Below are 24,508 nucleotides of genomic sequence, written 5' to 3'. Positions count from 1 at the left end.
CTTCCCCTTCTCAGGGTCCAGCTCAATTTCTGAGCTTTTTTCCCATCCACCCTTCTTTAATTTTCTCTCCAAAGCTTACATTGACAACCACCGCATATGGCCGAGATAAAGCTGCAGTTCAAGAGCAGCACCGCCGCCTACGGCGGTTCAAAGAGAAAGGGGAATGGATTCACAAGGAAGTGCACTTCCTTGGTTAGGGAGCAGAGAGCCCGGATTTACATCCTCCGCCGCTGCGCCACTATGCTTCTCTGCTGGTACATTCATGGAGATGACTAGTTGATGAATTAAACCTCTCTCAAAACCCTCTTTTTCTTTTCTCTTTTCCTTCCCAACCCATCATCTCTACTCATCAAGAACTACTACTGTGACCCTAAATATAATACATCGACCTTGGAAACAAATCTATCGGTTGTTTCCACCAATTCGATCCCCTCTTCTTTCTCCTCCGGTTGGTCTGGTTTGGTTGTGCCGAGCGAGGGAACTCGATTAGTACTCTCCTCTTTTTTGACCTAATTGGGCAGTGAACAATTGGGTTTTCTGATGGCTGCAGTCCGCTGCTTTTTCACAAATCAGGCATCAGATCATATTCATATGCACGAACAAGAGGGCCAGGCTGACATGGGTTTCAAACGCTCCTTCGATATCCATCCGGAGATGGCTTCTGTCACACTAATAAGGGTTTGAACAGCAATTAGAAAGAGCATGAAAAAGTTAACTATATTTCTTTATCTTTCTAGTTGTTCGGGTGAATGTATAAAGGGTTCCTATATGTTTTCCTCTTCCAAGCCTCCTTGAAGAAGATGCTATATATATATATATATATAGTTCAAATAAATAAAACCCTGAACAAGAACACCTGCAAATTAAGGTTTGTTGTGAGAGTTGTAACGTTACAATAGAATAAAAGGTCATGTACGTCCAACTAGAAGAGGGTTATATATATCCATATATATAACATTTGTTAAAACCTTTTATGGGATAAAAAATAATAATGAGATTAACTTTGGAGATACTTAAAGGTGGAAAGGCTTTTGAATAGTTGAAGCATCTCCCCTGAGTAAATGGAGGAAACAATACATTATCTTTGGGATTTAACTAATCTACAACGAGCGTGCACTACGAAGAAAGTTGTCTTGTTTGGTTAAAATTTACATCAAGGCCATGGCTAAGCAAAACTAAAGAAGAATTCACCAAAACTTAAAGGTCTCCATACAGATAACCAATGAAACAATACAAGTAAGACCACAAGCCAAAGAAAAAGGAATGTGAAATCCCTAGAAGCACACCGCAACTTGGGAGGATCAGGTATAAGCAGACAACAGTAATGACCAAAGCACCGAGTGAAGGCCTAATTGAATTAGCTTTGAGAACCCAATGAAGCATAGAGCAACGACTCGAAGGGGCCACAGATAGCGCATAAAGGAAGAGCACCAATCTTTGCACTACAAGAATCTTTCGGCACCATGGGAGGAAGGCCAAACTTAATTAACAGTCAAGGAAAAAACAAAAGATGCATAACCAAAGGCAAAAGAGCCAACCGAATTAACTTCAATTTTGCCATCTTTAAAATGGAGACCATAATCGTACAAGGTTTGATATTGCTCTCTATCCTTAGATAGGAAGAATAGAGGGTTAGGTCCTATATCTGCTTACTAGGTTCCCATGGCCAAATCGACATTTGAAGTCCCATGCAAAGATCAAAATCGCATGCGTCTATATATTGTTGAGAGATTGTAGAGAAGCCTTCAAGCAAAAGTAATGCACCCAACACAATGATAAGCATGGATTTAGCGAGAATTAATTAGTGGGGATATGCACTCGATTGGGTACTAGGGTCAAGCTTGGTTAACAAAGAAATGAAAGAACAATATTGAGGCAATAGAAATTGTTATAATTGTGAATCGAAATTTAAATTTAATTGAGATTGGGACTTTTAATTTGATTGTGATTATGATTTTGAATTTGACTATGATTAGAATATTATCAAATTCGATTTTGACTAAAATTTATTTCATGTGGAGAAAATATTCTCATAAATCATCTTCTAAACATGATAAAATTTTGTTTACATCTATATATAGATGATTTAGATCTATAAATAGATATTCAATGCTTTGCATTTAGTTGCAACTATATCATTATTATTATATCAATATCATCATAGTGAAATTTTATTTTTTTCTACTAGCGGTTTTTCTCTATTTGAATTTTTCACGTTAAATTCTGTGTTTGTGTGTGGGTTGATGACTTGATTGTGATTTGTTTTTGATAAAATTTCATAACAAAAACAATGTGAAAGGAGAAAGGGGAGGTGAAGGATAGATGAGGTTGAGGAGATCTGAAGGGGAGGACACACTTACCTAGAGTTTGTATCGGAGGACATCCACAAAGGAAGAGAGAGCTCACTACCTAGAGATAGAAAGGGTTAAGGTGCTTTTTCTTTACTTGAACCAATGTAATCATTCTTATTGTTGTTTCAAAGTAGCAAAAAAAAGACAAAAATGTCTAGCAAGAAAAAGGAGGAAAATGCTATAAGAAAGTTTAAGGATTACATTTTATGTCCATGAGAGGTAACATATATACACACCTATAGGTTTTTCCAACTGTAAACCCAAGAGCCGGGTTCTTCTTAAAATTAATTAAGATACATGCATGAATTTAAATGTTCAAGACACATATATAATATGGTTATCTGCTACTATTCTTTGTATTTGTATTCATCGTTTGGGGGCTACAAAGATGTGCCCCTTAGAGGCACCTCATGATTGGTCTGCTAAGAGACACCTCAATAATAAAAGGAGTACAATTCATGCATAATCTATATAAGTTGCTCATTATATCTTTCTGTCTTTTTTATTAACTAGAGGTTATTGTTGTCGTTTTTCCTTACATATATACTATAAACTCTCTCTCTCTCTCTCTCTCTCTCTCTCTCTCTCTTTATTATGTTAATTTAAATATTGAAGGGACATTCTCGGCAAGCCCTTGAATTTGACCTTTTTGCAGATCCATCAGCAACAAAAATCCTTCTATAGTCCATGACTTCTTGATGATGCACATGTCATATATATAAGTGTAGCAAACTACATAATACCAGGAAATGAATATAATATGTGTGTGAGTAAATCCATTTTAGAAACATGAATTCATTTCATTAATTTCTTGAAAACGAGCACTATATATGAACTTAAATTGATGGAAATTGAAAAACCATTTTTAATCCTTGGAATTTGGAACACATTCCAGCGACATTTTGCTTTCTAAATTTCCCAGGATAATTAGTTCACATATATATATGTATTGTTCAACACTTGGACCTATTGGCTATTGGTGATGGTAAAATAGAGATGACGCTGAACAGCTGTAAGTTGATTCCTTGAGCTTGAGACCATGCCATTAAGCATCAAAAAATGGAATCATTGGGTACAGCACTGGGTAGCATATATTTATCACTTAAGTTGGCAAATAGACATGCGAATATACACCATCTAGCTAGCTAGCTAGACCATTAAATTTTTGCATGTTGGAAAGCCTTGAATAATTAACAGTTGAATCTTGTTGTTTAATAATCCAGTTTCATGGCAGGTATAAGCTAAGAAATGGAATCATTAGATCTTTCGTCAGATTAAGTTGGATTCTGCTGCCACCTGTTAACAAGGCTCAAGAGATCGATGCGCAAACCAGCCTCAGAGTCAAGAAGTTTGTTCATATATAAAAAGTATTAATTAATATTAATGCTGCATGTGGCAGACTCATAATCTCAAATTAGCAGCTCAAGCAATATTTGATGCAGTAATCAAATCCAACCCACTTGGGATGCGCGCCAACTATATCTCTGATTTCTGGCTGTTCTCGTGAGAGCTTATGGTAACTTTTTTTTTTTTGGAAGATTTACAATAATAATATTTAACATAATTGTAAGAATTATTTGTTGTGCTTTAAAAATTATCTCCATTATTTTTAAATATAAAAGGATAAAATGATTATTTTATTTTTCATTCTCTCTTCTCAATTTTAGGAAAAAAAAAATTGTTGCCAACAATCAATGTTGTTGATAAATTCCATGTATGATTTACAATGAACCTAGAGTTCATTGTAGAAAATGAATCTAAATCTGAAGTTATCCTACAATGAACTCTTTTGGGGTTACTATGACTTACTCTCATAATCACTCATTTTCTCTATTTTATCTCTCTCTCCTTGGTCCATTTCATATAATTCTCTAAGATTGAAACCATCACTTCTTTTCAAAAACTCATCAACACTTACAATGTCTTCCGACGTTCATGAACATACTTGGTATGACTCCACCACTCCCAAATCTTTTCTCTAGTTCCAACCCCTCAAATTCCTTCCATCTTCATCTTTAATTTTTTTTTTTCTTTTTCTCCAATTCTCTCTTCTGTGCTACCCTTGAAGTGCTTGTTCTGATAAACCTGCTATATGGGTTCAATCTAGGTTTATTGCTATGAAATCTGCATAACAAATCTTCATCATCCATATTTCATTTGGGTTCAAGAAAAACAATTAGGGAGAAGGAGAAAGCAAGAGAAAGAGGGAGGAAAAAGATGGATAGCAGAGAAGATGTTAACTTCATCACCAAAGAAAATGGACCGATGCTACAACTTTGAAGATCCATAGCACCCTGAGAGAGAGAGAAAAAGAAAGGAGAAAAATAAGAAAATTTAAGAAGTGTAAGAAAGAAATATGAGAAATAAGGAAAAAATTTTACAATATGAGAGTGTTTAGTCATTTTCAAATATTTAATGGGGTTAACTAACCATAAGAGAAAATTTATAATATAATATTGAATTTTAGAGGTACTCGCTTGTTTAAAATATTTTTAGTAGTTCTTGTAATTATCTTAAATTTCAAGAGTATTAAGTGTCATTTTTTTTTACTAAAGTTCAATTCTTTTAAAATAATAATATTTTAAAAAAAGAAATATATATATTTTACCACGGGTGGTGCAATGTGGTCAAAAACAATAGGGGCAAAAAGGTCCATTGCTCAATCAGAAAAAGAATCCATTTATGTAAAGATCGAGTTCATGCACAAATATTTATGTAGTTAACTCCATTGGGCTGGCTCTTGCAAAGCAATTTAAACCATCTCTTGAAATTATATTTAGCTTTTAAGGTATATCACTTGTTCGTTACAAAGTTATAACAAACTTAAAAATTTAATTAGTAAATTGTAAAAATTAAAAGTTGGTTCTAAAATTATAATATATATATATATATATATATTTTTGTAACTGACCCCTTTTGATAATTTTATAAAAAATATATTAATTCTCATGAACTTGCAATTTTGCAAATGTCACGGTATCAAAACACACACTTGGAGTTGGAATAGCACTAGCTAGTGTTAATTAAATATATTAATGTGGCTTAAGCAGATCACAGATGATGGCCAAAAACTAGTAACAAAAGCTATTAAGTTTTCTTGGGTATGCTTAATTTGAGTTTTCAATACTAATAAGTGATTAATCGGGTAAATGCATACTCGAAAAGAAGATGCTTTAACATGCTTAGATAGATAATGCATCTTCATCTTCTTGAGTTGAGTGGCAATAAATAGAATTTCCACAACATTAGTAAAGCCTCTCATCATGCATTGAATAAATACGAGAGCTGGTAGCTGGTATATCTTGAATTGGAGAAAACAATATCAGCTCAGACTTAGAGCAGCAACTGCATATACATATGGAAATTTAGCAAAATTACGGCTAAAACGGGCCTTCCAGGAACTCGGTTGAACTAGACAGACAAGCGAGGAAAATCTTGAATGAATAGGGAAAGAAGCGGACCAATAGATACATTGGCTCATCAGTCATCAGTAGCAAATATGTCTCGTATAAGGTTTGTTTCCACTTTCCACCCCATCAACTAAACGTTGGATCATCGGAAGGAAATGGTATGGTTTCAACTCAACTGTGCTTGTAACTCGACGAACAAGCGATGAACCTAGGCTTGATATTCCATCTAAAACGACCATGCGCTCAATCTGACCTTATTTATCAATCCAGTCCTTGAAGAGCAGCATCATATACAGCGGGACGTTCACTGCAGCAATGACAGTAAGCGACCTAAATGCTCGTAGCAATCTCCGGATGACCACTCTTGTCTTTGATTTGTGCGTTCTAGATTGTAGTTTTACTGAAGCATCCAATCCCAATCCCAATCCCCCGGGCACGTTCACATCCAAAGAGACAGCACCATCCGGTTCCTGGGAGGTCTGTTTTTTAGCTGTTGGTCGAATCACGGCTTTTCCCCTGAAAAAGACAAAGTGGGGCGGGGCGGGGCGGGGGTTCATATGAACTACATAAAACTGACTACAGCACTAGAGGAACTTCATAAAAATAACACATGAAGCCTTTCTCATATTATGTGGGACCAATTATATGAATTCTAGCTTTTCAGTCTTTCCTACCCATAGCCCCATCTTCTGTAAGGCTGTTATAACTAAAATCATATCTAGATATCTCTCACAAAGTCTATTTTGGTTTTCCTCAACCTCTTTTGCAAAATACTTGTTCAATTTTATCCACTCTCCTCAGAGGACTCTACTGATCTTCTTTTCACATGATTACACCATCTAGAGAAGGAACTTGATAAGTAGAGGAATATTCTAAACATACCTTTCCACCTGGCTCCTCTCGCTTGATGGTTTAGTGGGGGCCTTCAAAGCTCTCTTAACAAGATGCATTGTTCCTTCTGCATCCCATATCATCTCATATTCGCAGTCCTCATCTTCATTTTTCTCTTTCATTGTAACTCTAGAAAAGAGGCCAGTAATTAGGCTTCTGATGTGCCCAATGATACCATCAAAATAACGTGAGCCATTTGTCGGCCAAAGGAGGAGGAGAAGAAGAGTAAGAACAAATAGAGACAGATACCTGCAATTTTCAGCAAAGCTCAGAACTAGCCAACCAAAAATAACTAGACAAAGAAAGTACATTAAAATTTTTTCATTGCTCGCCATGTTAGAGATTACCATAAATAGATATAAAGTTGTGAAGGAAGAAAGCACAGATGAGTCTTTACTGCCTCGTCTGAGCTTGATAGATTGTGCACCACAAGATTACTTGCAGACAGTAGCATGAAAGACGGGTGCAGGTTGCCCTGCTGCCAGCTTATAGTCCCAACAGTATGCTGCACAAATTTACCAACCAAATGTTAAACAACCAACAAGATCAGTATCATTCTCAAAACTCAGGTGCTCACCTCTCTCACTTTCCCATTTTTTGACATGTGGGTCACTGTACATTGATCGTGATCATGACCAGACAAGACGAGTACCTAAAACAATTAAATGTTATATCACCCCATAAATATATGTATATATATATACATATATATAATTTTTCTCAAGATCATGAAGGAAAGAAGGGAAAACCCACAGGTTTGACCATATCCAGCAAGAGGTTCGATGATTGTTCAGTGATATAATTCTGGTACCTGCACCAGTGAATCAGAAATCAACCTGAATGTACAATTACCAAATTAGAATTCTACAATGTCATTCCATGAGGCAACCAAATAGAAATAGAGAAGAACTTTACTGTATTTCTTGATTCCGATCAGAATGCACAACCCTCTGAGCAAACCAAAAAAAAAGAAATGAGCATATGTGATGAAGCTACTTAATGGACTATGTTTCCGGTTTAGAATGTAAAAAGACTAAAAAAAGAGTGAGATTCATCAAAGAGAAATGCCCAAAACCATAAAATTAAACCAATTTCCAACCCAAAATAAAACACATACCTGATTGATAATTGGAGAAGATCGATATGGACCGCAGGAAGACCCATCCGGTCGATATAATGGGATGTGAGTCAATAAGACCCTTGGAGTTGAATTAACATCTAGACCAAAAAAAAAAGGGACATTTTATTATTCCTCAAGTGAAAAACTGACAATAAATGAAATGATAAGTCAATAATCAGTATCACATACCTCTTGAGACATTTTTGACAAAATCCCAGGTTGCAGTAGTCAAGTTTCCTTGTGAACTCCCTGTAGATTAAAATTCCTCATATTTTAGTATTTCCATATAGTTGTAGCAATATGTGTCAACAGTCAACCAGAGGTTCAATACACCTGGAACTGTTAAGGAAATCACATGTATATCTGAAATTAAAAAGAATTACCTACTGATGGCATAAACTTCAGGTGAGGAGCCAGAAATGATAAAGAGGAGTACTTCCATTAGACAACGACATTGATGTCAAAAGAACACTGACCATCAATTTGACTTGCACCAACAATGGCTCAGCTAAACATTGATTTTCCAGAGCATTGACATCAAATGCCTCAAGTTTTTACTTAGCAAAGGATTTTAGACTCCTCTCTATGAGAAATCAATTCCAAGTATATGTATGTGGTTCATGGACATTAAGTGGAAGGAGGAAAATATAAGTGACGAAACAAGGCTCGACACATTGCATGGTTATTCTTTCATTTTGCCAATCACAAATAACTAGAACCCTTGGACATGCCAAGCAAATCACTCCTCAAAAATCAATCATCAGCAAAATACACCAAGCAAAATAAAACTCACTTATCAGGGAGAAAATTTAACACTTATGTCCCCTCCTGGGATTTGGTGACCTAATTGGGATGGACTATTCCCTAAAATTCAGGCCAAAAAATATTTCAAGTACAGACAGATAAGAAAAGTTGGGTTTGAGTGGAAAAATTATTTACTATCCTTTTCTGCTCGACTAGTTATTTATTTTTTTCAAACTCTCATCTAGCTCCAAGAAGAAACACTCCAAACTAGTTCTTGGCAGGGTTCATGTGATGAGGCCAGCTATTTCTATGTTATTGTGAATTGTGAAAACAAGAATAAGAGAATTGCTGGCCCCGCCAACTTATAAGGAAAGTTTCAGTCTATATATTGTACAGTACATCGAATATTAAATGGTAAGGTTTCATCAATGGGCCGAAATCACAGGTCTGCAAGTGAAGACTGTCGTCAAGATATCATTAATCAGTGAAAAAGTAATCCACAAACTAAGTCTATTACCAATCAAAGAACTTCAATACCATAAGTAAAATCTTCCCAGTTCTAGTGGAAACTAAAGATTTCATCCTAGATGCTACCCTGAACAATTAAAAAAATAAAACTTCTTCAGTCCTAATTGCTAACATATGCAGCTCCAACAGGCTACGGCTATCAAATTCCCAAGAAATTCTGCATAGTTGTGGGCGAAAATAGCATACTATCATAGATATTGAAGGGGTCACCATATCAGATGGAGTTACTTACCATCCAGAGTTTGGGCATCAACTGCAATGAAATCCACCTTTCCAACCCTAAATTGGTAGTTCCTTGGACCAAATTCTTTCTCATAGCGTTTAACAACCTTTACAAAGATAAAGCAAAAGCCAAGAAATTAACTTAGGAAAAGTCACATGCAAAAGCCAACAAATGTTACTCTAAAGAGTGTATAAACAGTTGTGACTGTAAGCATAGGTGTATTATTTTGCACGCAGTGATAACTTGAATTGTACAATGCCATCACAATATATTACCACAAAGCACATGTAATTGTACACTTAAGTGCACAATATTATATAGGTATGTGAACATAAGAGCAGCACATAGTGAGTTACATATTATATTAATCATGAATCATAGCTAGTCCCAGTTCAAATGGTTCATTAATTTTGGTGTGTGAACATAACAGCAGCACATAGCGAGTTACATATAATATTAATCATGAATCATCGCTAGACCCAGTTCAAAAGGTTCACTAATTTTGGTTGAGCAAGGGTATTGATCCAACTAAATTAGATGGCCCAAGTAAATCAGGTTCAAGGTTTATAAAGCTATTAGGTAGGGCAAGGTACCTCTCCCCAGATAATGCCCAACTGTTTTTCTTTCAATATTGAAATGATTGAAGGAAGTCAAGTTGGACAGACAACATGTAAACGTACCTCAGGCATATGAAAGCAAACAGCTGCATAGCCAATGTCATGATTTCCGGGAAGGTAGTATACTCGGGTGCTTGAACTTCCAATCATATTCAAGTTAAACATATGCTTAAAACGATTCCAGGATTCCTGCCATCTGTTAAACAATATCAATAGCTCCAATGGTAGAATGCCCATAAATTACCAATGATATCCATTAGCCAAATAGAATCATATCCAAAACAGAGAAATGGACTGTAACATACCGAAGTTGGCACAAGTAAATACTGGCACGCACACACATACACATACATGCACACTCACCCACCCACCCGTGTGTTAAATAAAGTAACTCAAGCACCAAACTCAAATTTTACAGTATGGAGGAAGACTCTTGACATCCTGTGTGGAAAATATTTTTCAGTCAATGACACTCACAACAACAACAACAATCACAAGCTTTAATCCCACCTTGATTCTCTTCAGGTGTCAGGCATATGGGACAAATAGTTAAAGTAGCTTCTTAATTCAAATATGCCATTAATATTTGAAAATGGAAAAGAGGAGGAAACTCAATTGATTGGCATTCTGACAAACACTTGTTTAACTCTTAAGAAGAATATATGGATTCTGAGCCTTACTCTTCATCAGTTAAAATAGGCCCTCCATCAAAATAATCACCCAAAAACAAAATCACATCAGGTTGGAGAGGCAATACAGATGCCAAGGTTGCTCTGCGCATAAACAAATCTGTGTAGAACTGCACAATCTCCAGAGCCAGTGATTTTGGAGCAAGATGAAGTGAGGTTCTATCCATGACCTGTTAAAAATAAACCAGTAATGTACCTTGCAGGCATACATGACTAATACAGTGGCAATCAATGAAAAGTAAACTTTAAAATTAACCTGTGGATCAGTAAGAACAGCAACCTTAACATAATCACTGGGATATTCTTGTCCACTCATCTGAACCAGCAAGCAGAAACATTAGCACATTTACAAGCCTGTACCCATGCAAATTTCTGTGCAATTATATTGCAATTATATGTGGATATATAAGTATATGACTATAAGTGCTGCAAGGGGATATACTTTCATAGCGAACTACTACGTGAACTATTTGTTAGGTGCATGCAAATTAGACAGTCAGACATATTCTGAACTGTGTCAAGAGTCCAACATGGGTACTCCAAGGATTTTTTAAAAGCCCATGTAATGTAGAAAATAAGAAAAATAAAAAGAAGAAAGAAAATAAGAGCTAAAAGTTGAAATGAGCCTAGTCTAGAAACTAGAACACTTCTTAATGACAGTTATGCTACAAAACAAGGAACCGGCTTTACTCTTATTTGAATCAACATTTGATTGTGACAGTGGAAATTAATAAAAAAAAAATTCTGGGAGAAGACGTCAATTTCAGAAACTAAAAGATAATCCATGGTCTATCCTTATTATCTGGAAAACATATTACATGAGAGTATATAGTACTATGCCTGTGTAACATGAGTCTAAAACTCTCTTTCTCCACTTCTTAACAAGTCACATACCAGTGTCTGCAACAATACCATAGATTTCATGCTTCAAAATTTATGCCAAAATCTAGCATTGCTTTTCTTTTTGAGAATGTTCAGTTCAAAAAATGATTATATGATTCTCTAAGTCTAAAAGATCTAACTGATGTACCAGCTAGTTCATGTCATAAAGTTTCCCAAACGTTGCACCATGTCTTGGTGCCAGAAGTTATTAGAGTCCAGCTAACTGGCTGCATATGATCCTTATAAACTAAATGAGTGAACCCTGATTTGGTGGACTATGGTAACTCAGGGAAAAAGCCAAGCAAAAATTTTGCAAAATATTGGAATAGATACCAGAGCTTCGGGATTACTGCAGAATAAAATTGTGTAAAGCATTTTTTCTTTTGGTATGTATATTCTAAGATAATTCATCTATTCAACTACTTTAAATCAATATAGAAGGAAACCCAAGAACAGTGGTGGAGTGGAAAGAACTTTGAGGTGATCCACGGTTCAAATCATGGAAGCACCAAGTGAAGGCTATTTATTGGGGCCACGACTGCCACCCTTTGTGTGGAGTCTTACCCTGCCCATGTGTAGGGGTTGGGGGATTAGTCGGGTGAAGTCTGGAACACTTGTGTTACCCAAAATACATACATACATACATATATATATATATAGCACCTTTACGAATAGACAGAAACATTGTGCCATGAACACTTTGACTATTTCTCCAGACCAACCACAACCGCATACCATTCAGTCAAGTAGCAGCCAGAAAAGTTTGCAATGCACCTTCAATTTTACATTCAGGATCTTTATGGCTTTTCAAGCCAATAATCATCCACAAGACTGTACTTAGCTGTATATATTTCCATAACACCATCTCCATCATTGCTTTTGTAAACATCATATCTGTTGGTTATATTAATTATCCACTCTCATTGCGTTACTGACTCATGAACACCTCACTGCTATCATGAACTTCAATTAAACACCATCTTCCACTTAAACAACAAGCCAATTTATTTTGGGGTACAATGGGGTTATGAGAACAGAAGGAGAAAAGGAAAACCCCTTTTGAATTAACCTATCCATCCAACCATTGTTTCATCAACATTTTTCTAGACGATCAAACCAACAATTGATTCTTAGCTCGTTCATTACAAATATCACCGCATGTTCTTCCCATGTTTAATCAAAACCGAGCAAGAAATGCAAAAGGAGGGCCATTTCCCTTTCCCATCCACAAATTCTTGGTAAGAACACAAGCCATACTAAACAACATATAAAAGCCATATGCTAAATTTGTTCATCAGATCCAGCTAAAACAGAGTGAGGGTCATCAAGCTACTAACACCAATCAACATAAAATAGCAAATTAAAATCTTGGGCAAAGAATAAAAAAAGAAAAGAAAAGAAAGAAAGAAAAGAAAGAAAGAGAACAGTTGCCGGCATGTTAATAGAGATATTCATCGTAATATGTTACCCGTGAAGAAGAAGGAGAAGAAGAGCGGTGCCGGAGATGAGGCCAAGAACAAGACCAAAAGGAAGGCACCCAGAATGCGAACATCTCGCCGTAGAGAAGCGTCGCCGCCCAAACCAGGCACAGGACCGCCGTCAGATTCCACATCCTCTCTCCTCCGGCCTAGATTCCACAAATCCGCCGTGAATTTCCACTCCTTAATTTTACCGAAACGAGGAAACAGCCCAAATTAACGTGAACTCGAAAGCCCAAATTAAGTTACTTCGATATATAGGGTAATGCCAAATTGCCAATACATAGAAACAAGTAACAGATCAAAGTTTTGACAGGTAAACATCACTTGGGTTCGGCGACTGCGACTTGAATTGAATTCTACTTGTCACCAGTGATGTAAGTTCTAAATTTTAACTCGTAATAAGTAGCAATTAAATTTATATTTGTATTAGGATATAAAATTCACTATATTTCCTTAAACTTTAATATGAATTTGCCAAAGTGAAAAAAAGGAGAGAAACCAAAAACATACAAAGGCTAACAAGAAAATGAACAGCCAAAAATTAATTTCAGCATTAACCACCCTTTAATTCACGTTGAAGCAATAATAAATCAAAATAAATGAAATCTTAAAAACCTCACAGATGTTATTATTTGTTTATTCAAGTAATGTGAGCATAATATAAGATTTTATTTGTTTTCTTATTTTTTATTATTATCTTAAAATATTCGAGTTTTCGATTGATTAATTTTCAAGTGTAGGTAAATTTACATGCGGACACAATTTATGAACATTTAAATTGAATATTTGACTGACCGCTTTAAATAACATGAAAACTTTAAAAACTGATCTCTCAATATTCTATAAAGAAGCATCTTATTTACCCTCCTGCTTTATTATTGTGCCATGGCCGTGGAGGCTTGTTTTTCTCTATTATTGTGGGACAAGCAGTCCTTTGTACTTTTCAACTCATTCCTGTTTATTCTCTTTCATAGTATCCTACAAATCAATTTAGTTTTTCCCTGGCATTTCAAGTAATTAATGTGAGTATTGGTTGATCCCTTGCCTCTTGAATGGAATGATTAAGAACCTCACAGATACACACTTGCTTCTGGGATCAAACTTACACTATATGACACCTAGAAGCTGCCCACATCAAATCTTTTTAGCTTCTTATCAGGAAACTTAAAGCTGAAAATTAGCATACATATGCCTCACACAAAACCTGTCATCAGTATTAGGTATTAATGCCTTGAAACTTTCAAAATCCATTACTTGTATCTATTAGACATGAAGATCCAATCTTTTTCCTCTACATTACCTATTTGATCCATTAGAGAGTCCAACAACCAACTCCAACTTTCTTTGTATTCTGATTCCACAATAGCAATAGATAAGGTAAACATTTGATTTTTTTTCGTCTCTAGCCACAACAACCATTAGTTGACCACCTAAAGGGCCCTTGAGAAAATAGGCATTTAAACCTATCACAAGTCAACAACTAGACATTAAGCCATTTTTTAAGTGCTGTGAGCATAATAATTACCTTTTTAAAGGTTGGGGAATGAATAAGTTGAGACTAGATAACATTAAAAATGTTGTGTTAGAAAAAAAAAAATCTCAAATCAATAATTTAATATAAGGATGTCTAAGTGTTTTCTTCTCTTCTTTCTTGTGTAAATTTAATAGGAGTTCAATCAACCAAATATAAAGTAATATGAAATAAGTGCAACAATCAATCAATCACAAGAACAATAAAAAATTTATATAAAAAACCCCTTCAATACGAGGGATAAAAACCACTGGATTGGGATCCACCCAAATCTTCCACTATCAAATAATAATGAAAATACACGAAAATCTTCTTTAGTTATCAATAACTAACGGCACATAACAATATCTCTTCAAAAATAATTATTATTGAAACTAAACAAGTGCAATAAGAAATAGGAGAGATCTTACCAAGTAGAAACTCGATAACTACTGCAACAACCTAAATAGCTCCAAAATTGATCTCCACCGTTTAGATTGTAGAGTCATGTATTGTAAATAAGTTGATCAATTTCAACGGGTCGAACCCCAAACACCTCTTGATCAAAATTGGATTGCACATCTTTTTCAAAATTTTGCACTTTTCTTCTCACTTTTTCTTTTGGTGTGTGCTGCAGTAACATTAGAAAGGGTTAAAACCCTTTAATACTTGATACTCTTTAAGACAAAAATACCCCTAAGTCTTCCATATAAGTCTAACTTACATGGGCTTGGCTTTACTTTATTAATTAGTGATTAAGTAGTAACTAATGGGCCATCTCCACAAGGGAGGAAACCCAACCCAACAGGTTGTCAATCCAAGATTATGTTTCAAAACTTCTTCACAATATTCTCTGATTATTCCATATTGTTGTTTGTAATTACTTTTAATATTTCACTCGCTTTTGTTCATACCCTATAGCATTGTTTCTTGGACATTATAAGCTTGCACTCTCTCCCCACAATTCTTTTGAAACCAAATAGATCCCATTTAATTTCTTATTCAAATACTTGTCAACAACCCATGTAGATGTAGCAGTTTTGTACTTGAATTTCGATGATATTTATGTGGTATTCCATATAGCATCTTTTTTTCAGAAAGCTATTGTTTTCTTATAGAAACTAGCATGAACCCTTCGACCACATTTCTTCTTACAATAGGATGAGACTATTAGATTCATTTTTTGTAAACCTTAGTTCGAAGCCCCTTTCAATAGCATGTTATCTCAATGCCTTCCTAAATACTTGAACTGATAAAAAGCCTAAACTAACATGTAATATGGAATTTTCCATATCTGCCGCTTCGTTAAACCATTCTATGCTCTATCTCTCTGTGTCACCTATTTCATACTTCGCTTCACTTACACTATGAAGTGATTCTGGATCACTTTACACTCCTTTCTTCTAACCCATTCCACTTTCAAAAGAAATCATCTCTGTGAATCATCTCAACCACCTCTTTTGAATTCTCAACTTCAGAGATACTAGATTCATTAGGTTGTATTTCTAATTCTTCTATTGCAACTACATCAAATGGCTCACAAGTGTAATTGAACCTATCCTCATCTGTGAAGTTCACAAGGTTATCATCAAAGTTAAATTTTCCCTCTTTAGAATTAGGCACATAGGTTTCATCTGAATTACTATCATCTTCTTCATTTCCTTGACCCTTGTTATCTTCCATATCATTAACTCCTTATTCCTCAATTTGCACTACAACAATATCTATATTTTGCACCATACCACCCTCATCCTCATTAGTGTCTACACCCTCTCATTGTCACCACCCTCATTCCCAACTTGACCAACATTATTTTATAGTCCTATGCCATCATTCACCATAAACAAATTCTGTTCAACAAACATGTAGGTTGTGCTAGTTTTAGGGTGCTTAACAGACATATCCTTCACCATCATATCATTATTTAGCAGAATAAATCCATCAACAAAATTAGATATGAAGCATTTGTTAATCATAACCCAACTCATTCATCACACCAACTAGATCAAAAGAGAACCTAAAGTTTGGGTCAACATTATATATACATTATATGTCTTTCCCCCAACATATTTTAATACTAGATGTAGCCCAAAATACCCACCATATCGAATTGCAAGTGTGAACCTTTTTGAATCCATGAAAACTGGTCAATAGGATAATGTTGTCAAGTTGGGTCCAAAATAATAAGAAACATTTATATATTTTACACTAGATTTCATGCGAATGAGAACCATAAGAGCAAAAATTCATGCAAAACTCAATTCATGCAAGATGGGCAGACATCAAATTACAACCTAACAAATAAAAAAAGTTCAATAAACCTGAAACTTACTGACTACGATGAAAAAAAAAAGTTAAATTAGAAGTTGACGACCAAGATTGAAGGATCGATGTTTACTAAATTAAAGAAAGATGAACTGAAGATTGTTTTGCACTTTTGGGGAGATAAATTGAAATATATTTGGGTATAAGAAATTAAGGTTAATGGTTATATTTTTTTGTACATTTTTTCTAGATTAGTGGTTACATTTTCTTGCTTCTTTTTTTTTTTTTTTTTTGTTTTTTCCGTCCCAAATCATCAATTGGAGCCATTTCCTCCACTTAAGGTAAGATGGTATTTTTATAATTAATTGATTTGTAAAAATAGAATTGTATGTAATTGGGACATTATAGTCATTTTTTTTGGGCATATAAGTCCTAAATTCTTTTGGGTTGAAAAATTATGTCTAAGGAGATTTTCAGTCAAAAATAAAACTATAAGATAGTTAGGTGTCCCAAGTCATAAACTTTAAGGGAGCTTAGTGGATTTTAACCTTTTTATTATAATGTTATTATTTAGACTAATAAAAATAGGGTAATGCTAACCATTACCCTCAAAACAATGATTAAGATGCAACATCTTATTTTCAAACTATGTATATTTGTTACACTTTATTTTCAGCATTCAAGCAATATGATTGATAAATGATAGATGTATCAAATTTTAAAAAATTTAATTAATTAATAGAATTTTTCAAAAGCTGAAAACAAAATATAAAAAATACATTTTGTCTGAAAATAATAAATAATGTGCACTTATTGCATCTTAACTATTACTAGCATTACCATAAAAAGAATATTGTAGATAAAAGAAACTTTGTTCTATGATTTTTTTTTTTTTTGTATAAAACAAAGACGATTATTTAAGGTTGTGATTAAATTGAGTTATTTGATCTTATCATATGTTATTTAGAATTTAAAATTGCAATTTCATTTTTAGGTTATATAATTGTTGGAAAGATTTAAATTTGGACTTAACTCCACCCTGAATTTGAACTAAAAAAATAGTTACAAAAAGGCATTATTAAGGAGATTATCAAAATTCAAAGAAAGTTCTTTTGGGAAGGGTAGAAGAAAGCAATAAGAATAGGGCCCTCCCTCATAGATTAGAGTTGGGTAATTAAAGTTAAATCTATGAGGGGCTTTGGGCCGGGGTGGGTTCAATGGTTCATATAAATAGAGTTCTATTGTTTAAGTGGATTTGGTGATGGATTCAATGCAAAGGGGCGTTGATGGGAAAAGGTTATTTGCTCCTTAGGTGATAATGGTGGTAAGAATCTGTTGGTGTTGGAATTGATGGAAGCATTGCCTAATTAATGGCTTCTTTGGAAAGATATTGGGCAAGGGAGTTGTGGAGACAAGGTTGTTTGTGATCAATATTACTCTTCAGCACCAGATTTCTTGTGGGAGATGAGACTTCCACAAATTTTTGGGAGGATATTTGGGCTAGGGATTGCAATTTCAATTTCAAGTCTCGATTCCAAATATTGTTAAAATTTCATTGGAAAAAAGGGTGTTTTATTAAGCAAATGGGGTTCATGGGTTTGAAAGCTTCGGTGGCGGAGGCCTTTTCTTCAATGGCAGCAGCTCTTGGCTAAAGATTTATGGGACGTGATCAAACCTATATTAGTCATTAAAAAAAGTGTACCAAATCAATTGGTATAGAGTCACTCTACTCATATGGTAGGTTTTCAGTTAATTCCTTATGCAGTTCACTTGAGAATTGTTAGTCTTTTAATGTTGTTATTTGGTTAATTCCTTGAAATATTTTTGGGAAAATTTTGCTTCTATAATAATCATAATTAGGGTTTGGTTGGCTATGCTTGGGAAGTTGAATAAAGAGGGAGAAATTATCAGAAAGGGCATTTTTTCCTCTAATAACAACACTACAGATGAGGATTCTAATCATCTTTTCCATAGTTGTGTGTTATTTCTTGGTAGATCTGATACATGTCTTCAAGTGGTGAGGGTTATCTTGGGTATGCCCTGATTCACTATGGGACTTCTGGGGAGCAATGCGGCTTGTTGGCTATTAGTACAGGTTTCTTTTGTATTATTTGTTCATTTTGGTTGGAACATAATGACATGATTTTTAAAAACAAAAAGATAAACCTTATGATGGATTCAAGAAGAACCCTAATATGACTACATAACTGAATGCAAGTTTAAAGTGAGCTCCCCCCCCCCGGTTGTGGGAAGGGCAATTTATTCACTCTTAACACTAGGGTAGGTATAAATAGCTAAGACCACAAGTGGAAAATTGTTGGGGCAACATTGGGTAAGCTAGGGAAATTTGGGATTTGGGGTGTATCGAGGAATTATAAAGGTTCATTTGTGTGTATTCTCATGTACAAAGGGTATTTTGGAATTCAATGAAATGAAATTATTGGTGGTGCTTAAAGCTTTGAATCTTTCTGTGGAGTCCAACGTTGTAAGAAATTATCCTATTATTTTGGAATCGAACTCATTGAATGTGATTGGTTGGCTCAACTCAACAAAGAGCTCTTCTAATCCATGGAGGTTAGGGAAACATTACACAACATAGAGGTTTGCTTGAGCCCTTTAAAGTTGGTAAGATTTTAGCATACATTAAATTGAGAAGGAATCACAATAGTAAATGTCTTAAGAAATGTGGTAAAGAGATTAAAGGACTTCATGGCTTGGATGTAGGAAAAATGTAAGAGTAGATCTTGGCATTTACAAAGGAGTATGTTTGCTTTGGTTTTTTGGCGATTTTGGTGCCTGTTTATTTCGACTCAACTATAACTAGGTTCATTATGGTTGGTGACCCAAATATGGTGGTTTGGTTGTGGTTTTTTAATATGTGTTTTGGTAATCTAGGTGTTTTATTCTTGAGGGTAGTGTTGGGCGATTCTTTTTGGCCTTATCCTTCTATCATTGGTTTAGAGAAGGGTTTAATGATCAAGTTGGGGTCTATCCATGTAACCTAAGCTTTGGTTTTCTAGGAAAAGTCTTGATGCCAAATATAGGGTACAGTGGTCTAATGCATATGGTTTTGCAAAGTAATGTAAATTTGATACTTCCAGTGTTGTATTTACATTTGCTTCGAGTAAATGATTGAGTCTTTTGTTATTAGCTTTTTCCTATAACAAGGGACTTAGGAAATAAGACCAAATTTGGGAAAACTTGTGGATGTATGGAAAGGTCTTCCATGCTAGGTGGCTGTGTTTTTGTTTGCTAGTTTGTTTTTGTGGGTGCTTCTATAATACGGGGATTAATGCTTTTTTGGTCCCCTTTGGAGATGTTCTTTTCTAATTTAATAAAATTTCATCTAGTAATTATAAAAAGAAAAGAAATCTCTTTATTCAAATGCAAATTATTCTCACCTTAATTTGGAAAACAATATTTAAGAGAGCTTAATCTTGAAAATTGATTTTCTTGCTTAATCTATATTGTTGCAAAAATAAGTTATATTTCATTTTTTAACACATTGAGATGGGATAATACATGGAGTCATATGTGGAATCTCTCTAGAGTTGTTAATTAGTCTTTTTTAATTTTTAATTGGCCCAGTATGATTAACTTATATTCTTTATGCCATAGTCATTAGAATCAAATAAAATCGTTAGTTTGTGTTCAGCTAACTTACATAAGTTAGGAAAAATAATCCTCAAGTGTTTTGACAGTAAACAATATTTCTTCTGAGTGTAATATTAATATTTCAGATGTTTTAATTTAAAAATAAAACTTTATAGAGTATGATAAACAAATAAAATCTCAAAAAATCTAAATAACACTGGAAATACAAAATAAATTTGCGAGCCAACCGATCACCTAATGGATCAACAAAAAGTCTCAACAAGCTAAAGAGAAGACATGTATTGGGAAGTTCTATAGTGTCCAAGGGCAGCTAAGTAACACTTAGGGTTTTTAAGATAATTTGAGAAATAAGAATTTATTATTTTAGAATAACAAAATGGGGCTTAATGACAATTTCTTATGATTTAAGGGTGTTTTAGGCAAAAGTATAGTTCTAAAAGTTTTTGGACCTAAGAAATTATTTTAAAATTTTAAGGGTGATGATAAAATTTATTAAAAATCATTGAGGTATAAGTAAGATTTTGGATTATGAGGGGAAGCTAAGGTTGTGACATAAAAGGGCAAGAATATAAGAGATCAAAAATAGAGGGGTGGAATTGTAATTTTTGAAAAGTCTGCAAGTTGCACAACTTGTTTTGCTGCATTGCCAGTGTCGGTGCCAAATCCTACTATCTAACCTAGGGATGAAAGAGAAAGGAAAAATGATAGAGATTGAAGGATATAAGCACTCGAAGGGTCAATCTTGACTATAAAAATGACGTTCTTGACCATGGGTTTTTCTTCACAAAAATCAAATCTAATTCTTATTTGATGATAAGGTTATAAGGGTGGGTTAATTACACCAATAATCACTCAATTTTGTATTCTATTACTGTTTAGTCACTGAATTTTGAAATATTACCTGTTAGTCACTGATATTTCAAAATTGTTACTACTTAGTGACTGAACTTTAAAATGTTACTTATTAGTCACTAATATTTTAAAACTGTTTTTCATCCGTCACTCGTGAACTTAAAGTTCAGTGACTAACGAGTGATGGGTAAAAAACAATTTTGAAATATTAATGACTAGCATGTAACATTTTAAAGTTCAGTGATTAAACAATAACAGTTTTGAAATATTAGTGACTAATAGATAACATTTCAAAATTCAGTGATTAAACAATAACAGAATATAAAGTTGAGTGATTATTAATATAATTAACAATTATAAGGGTTGTTGTGAGGATTTAATAAATGGGTTCATTATTTTTTAATATAAGAAGGTTTAATTAGGATAAAAATAAAGTGAAATTATAAATTTTTTATGAAGATTCTATAGTGTCACCCAAAAATACACATTGTCAAGAAAACTAATTTAACGAGACACAAAATTGATAACATTAATGATCGTTTCGGTCAAAAAAAGACGACAAGAGCAAAGAACAAGAGTTAAGTCTAATTAAATATTAAAAACTTCTCTTTCATCTCTTTTTCACTCTATTATTCTCCCACCTTTTCAACATCAGCTCTATTTGCATGGCTATCTAATTATCTCTCTCTGTATCTCCATCTCTCATCTCTCTCGAATCTTTCTTTATGTCTCAAGGAGGGTGGTTTAATTTGCCAAAAAAGGTTAAATGCTATGTGAGTCAAACCCCATTGATAAGGTTCAATCGAATGGTTTGATTGTCACTGGCAGGTAATTTAATTTGAGGTAAGTTGTTATTTTTTTCTTTTCCTTCTCACTCTATTCTCTATCTTCTCTCTATTTCGGATTATGAAATTATACCAATCATTAAAGTTGGACAATCAACACACACACACACACACAAGTAGCTTGTAATTAATAACAAAGAAATTACGAGTTTTTTATATTATTTATGTTTTATCTTCATCTATTGACAATCAAGTATGAAAATAAAAAAATTCTATTGGTACGTCTTAAACTACACATTGAGTTACACAATACATGTAAAATGATAAAAATACTCATCGCGCCTTATCGTCTCACGACGCTTCACTACATTAAATAAGAGATATTTTTGTTAAAAAATACCAATAAGATGATGTATAAAAATAATCAAACCAGGTAATGATGTGAATTCTTGAAAATAGTTTCATGAAGTTGGGATCTTCAAGATGGCTCTTGGTTTCAACCATCGGTAAAAGATCTGCGTATCTATTGAGTTACTCTCCAATGTTTAGTGGGTATCATCTTCGGAATCTTCTCCAAAATGCTGCGACTTTTGAAAAGATTGCTGGTGCTTGGTTAATCCCCATTCGTTGTGCGTATGTCCCTCTCTCAACCAAATCAATTCCAACTAAGTTCGCATATTCATCAGCACGCGTTCTGATGGTGCTGATAAAAAGAATACAGAATGACTGCAGGATTTGGAGATTCAAAGATTGATTGGTTTGTTAACAAATCTTCTCCCAATATGGTTATCCCACCACCTGTTCATGAAAATGCGCCACTAGGGGATTTGCCAGATACGCAAGTCAACTTTCCATCATTTTCCGCAAACACATTAATCACAGTAACTGAGTGATCAACTGAGTCAACATCTCCTCTATATTAACACAAATTTGAATGTGGATGTGTGTACACTGGGTAATCTGCTATAATGCCTTGCCAAGGATTTCTTTTTATGGGTTCCTGTGCTTGAGCTTATTGTGCTTCAAACTTTTCATTTGGCAAACGTTTTACAAACAAGATTTCTACCCTAAAAACTCATCTAGAAGGATATGAGGGTGGCATTTTGAATTTTTCCCTTAGGTGATGGGGTTATGTTTTGAAACGAAAGCGACATTATTAGATACACTGTTCAATATAGAAAATCTGTCCGGAAATTTTTGTTTTCTGAAACTTTAGTCTCTTTGTTTACATCTTAATAATAGTTCTCTTTACGCCTCTAATAAATTGCTGGGAATCTACTGATGCATTTGACTCAGTGAGCCCTTTTATGCATGCATTGGATAACCCACTGGCACTGCAGCAAAATTTAGGAGCTAGTAACCTCTTCTCGTTTATTTCAGATGTGCAAACTACTTAGAATGTTCTTTTTGTTTGTTTCTAACTTGTGAGTACTCTTTCCTATAGAATAAATTAGTAATTTGTTCTTCCTTATCAGTAAAGAACTGTAGCCATAATCTCATAGGCATAGGCTGATAAGTTAGGCTAGTCATACAACGAAGCACTTCGCCTCACTTGCTCCATGCCTATTGGTTCCAACATCAATGACCCCACAATATCAATGTATGTCGAACAACATGCTCTTCCCTCAAGCAATGCACCAGCTGAATTGAGCAAGCCTAGGCATCACAATATCAGTGTGTGCCAAATAATGTGTGCCAGCTGATATAAGCAAGCTTTGGGACAAAGACTAACAATCAACATGGTACAAGCCACTCGCATATGACGTAACTCGACAATGGTGAAAGCCCTTGTATTTCTTTGTAAGATGAAAGATGCAAGGCCATCATGAGGCTAAACTCTAAGGGGAGTGAGCATCTCTACTAATTTTCTTTATTGTCAGACATCAACACTTGTCGAACACTTCCAAATGTGCGTCCGACAGATGCCCAAACATTTCATAACATTTTTTTATGTCTATACTACTGGATACTTGGGCACACGTAAGTCCATTGCTGGGGCAGATAGGGCCACGGGGCAGGGATATGATACAACATTTTTTTTTGTCTATACTACGTATGTGTTGCGGTGTAGAAAGAATACAGAAGCACATAAGTATTACTGCTGGGGCTCTTTCCTGCTAATTGAAGGTTTCAAATTTGTCCTTTTAATTAACTTCTCTATATGATTTTAGGATATTCACGTCCTATTAACAGAAGAAATCATAAAGGCGCAATAACACAACAACAACCATCAAAAACCATAATCCCACTTGGTGGGATCTGCCAGAAATCATAAAAGGTGCATTAATGTTAAATCTAACTATTAAATTGTTAGCTCATGGTTATTTGTCCTAATGGCATTATATGCTTCTTAAAGATGAGGTTTTATTGGATGATATGCAGTGTTAAAGAAAGCACAAAATTTTCTCATCCCTAAATTTCAGGTGTCTCTCTATTGTCAAACATCTGCACTGACTTATTGGCTGACAAGGACACGATATTCCATCTATGCACTTGATTATGATTGTAGTCTGACTTGGATTTGTACAAGTTAAAAGTAAATACA

At 34.5% G+C, this 24,508-nt stretch overlaps 1 protein-coding gene across 1 annotated transcript; it reads right to left on the bottom strand.

The window, feature by feature from the left end:
- Positions 1-5,596: 5,596 nt before the first annotated feature.
- On the bottom strand, positions 5,597-13,300 carry LOC127791123 (uncharacterized protein C630.12). Its single transcript, XM_052320908.1, has 13 exons — positions 12,924-13,300; positions 10,830-10,889; positions 10,565-10,743; positions 9,948-10,080; positions 9,277-9,373; positions 7,962-8,021; positions 7,770-7,870; positions 7,568-7,602; positions 7,406-7,463; positions 7,230-7,304; positions 7,000-7,157; positions 6,644-6,901; positions 5,597-6,277 (listed from the first exon to the last, which is right to left on the bottom strand). The coding sequence occupies exons 1-13, from the start codon at positions 13,065-13,067 to the stop codon at positions 6,016-6,018; spliced, it is 1,620 nt and encodes a 539-aa protein (XP_052176868.1). The 5' UTR covers positions 13,068-13,300; the 3' UTR covers positions 5,597-6,015.
- Positions 13,301-24,508: the final 11,208 nt, after the last annotated feature.

This window comes from Diospyros lotus, chromosome 14, assembly GCF_014633365.1.
Source record: "Diospyros lotus cultivar Yz01 chromosome 14, ASM1463336v1, whole genome shotgun sequence".
In the NCBI taxonomy this organism is placed as follows: Eukaryota; Viridiplantae; Streptophyta; class Magnoliopsida; order Ericales; family Ebenaceae; genus Diospyros; species Diospyros lotus.
Note: the sequence above shows the minus strand (reverse complement) of the source record. Positions and strands in the feature narration are given on the sequence as shown.

Excerpts from the sequence above, each read along its gene's own strand:
- LOC127791123 (XM_052320908.1), bottom strand. The coding sequence starts at position 13,067 with ATGTGGAATCTGACGGCGGTCCTGTGCCTGGTTTGGGCGGCGACGCTT. Across the intron at positions 8,022-9,276 it reads TGATGCCCAAACTCTGGATG|GGAGTTCACAAGGAAACTTG; the intron begins GTAAGTAACTCC and ends TTTAATCTACAG. Across the intron at positions 7,158-7,229 it reads AAAATGGGAAAGTGAGAGAG|CATACTGTTGGGACTATAAG; the intron begins GTGAGCACCTGA and ends AAATTTGTGCAG.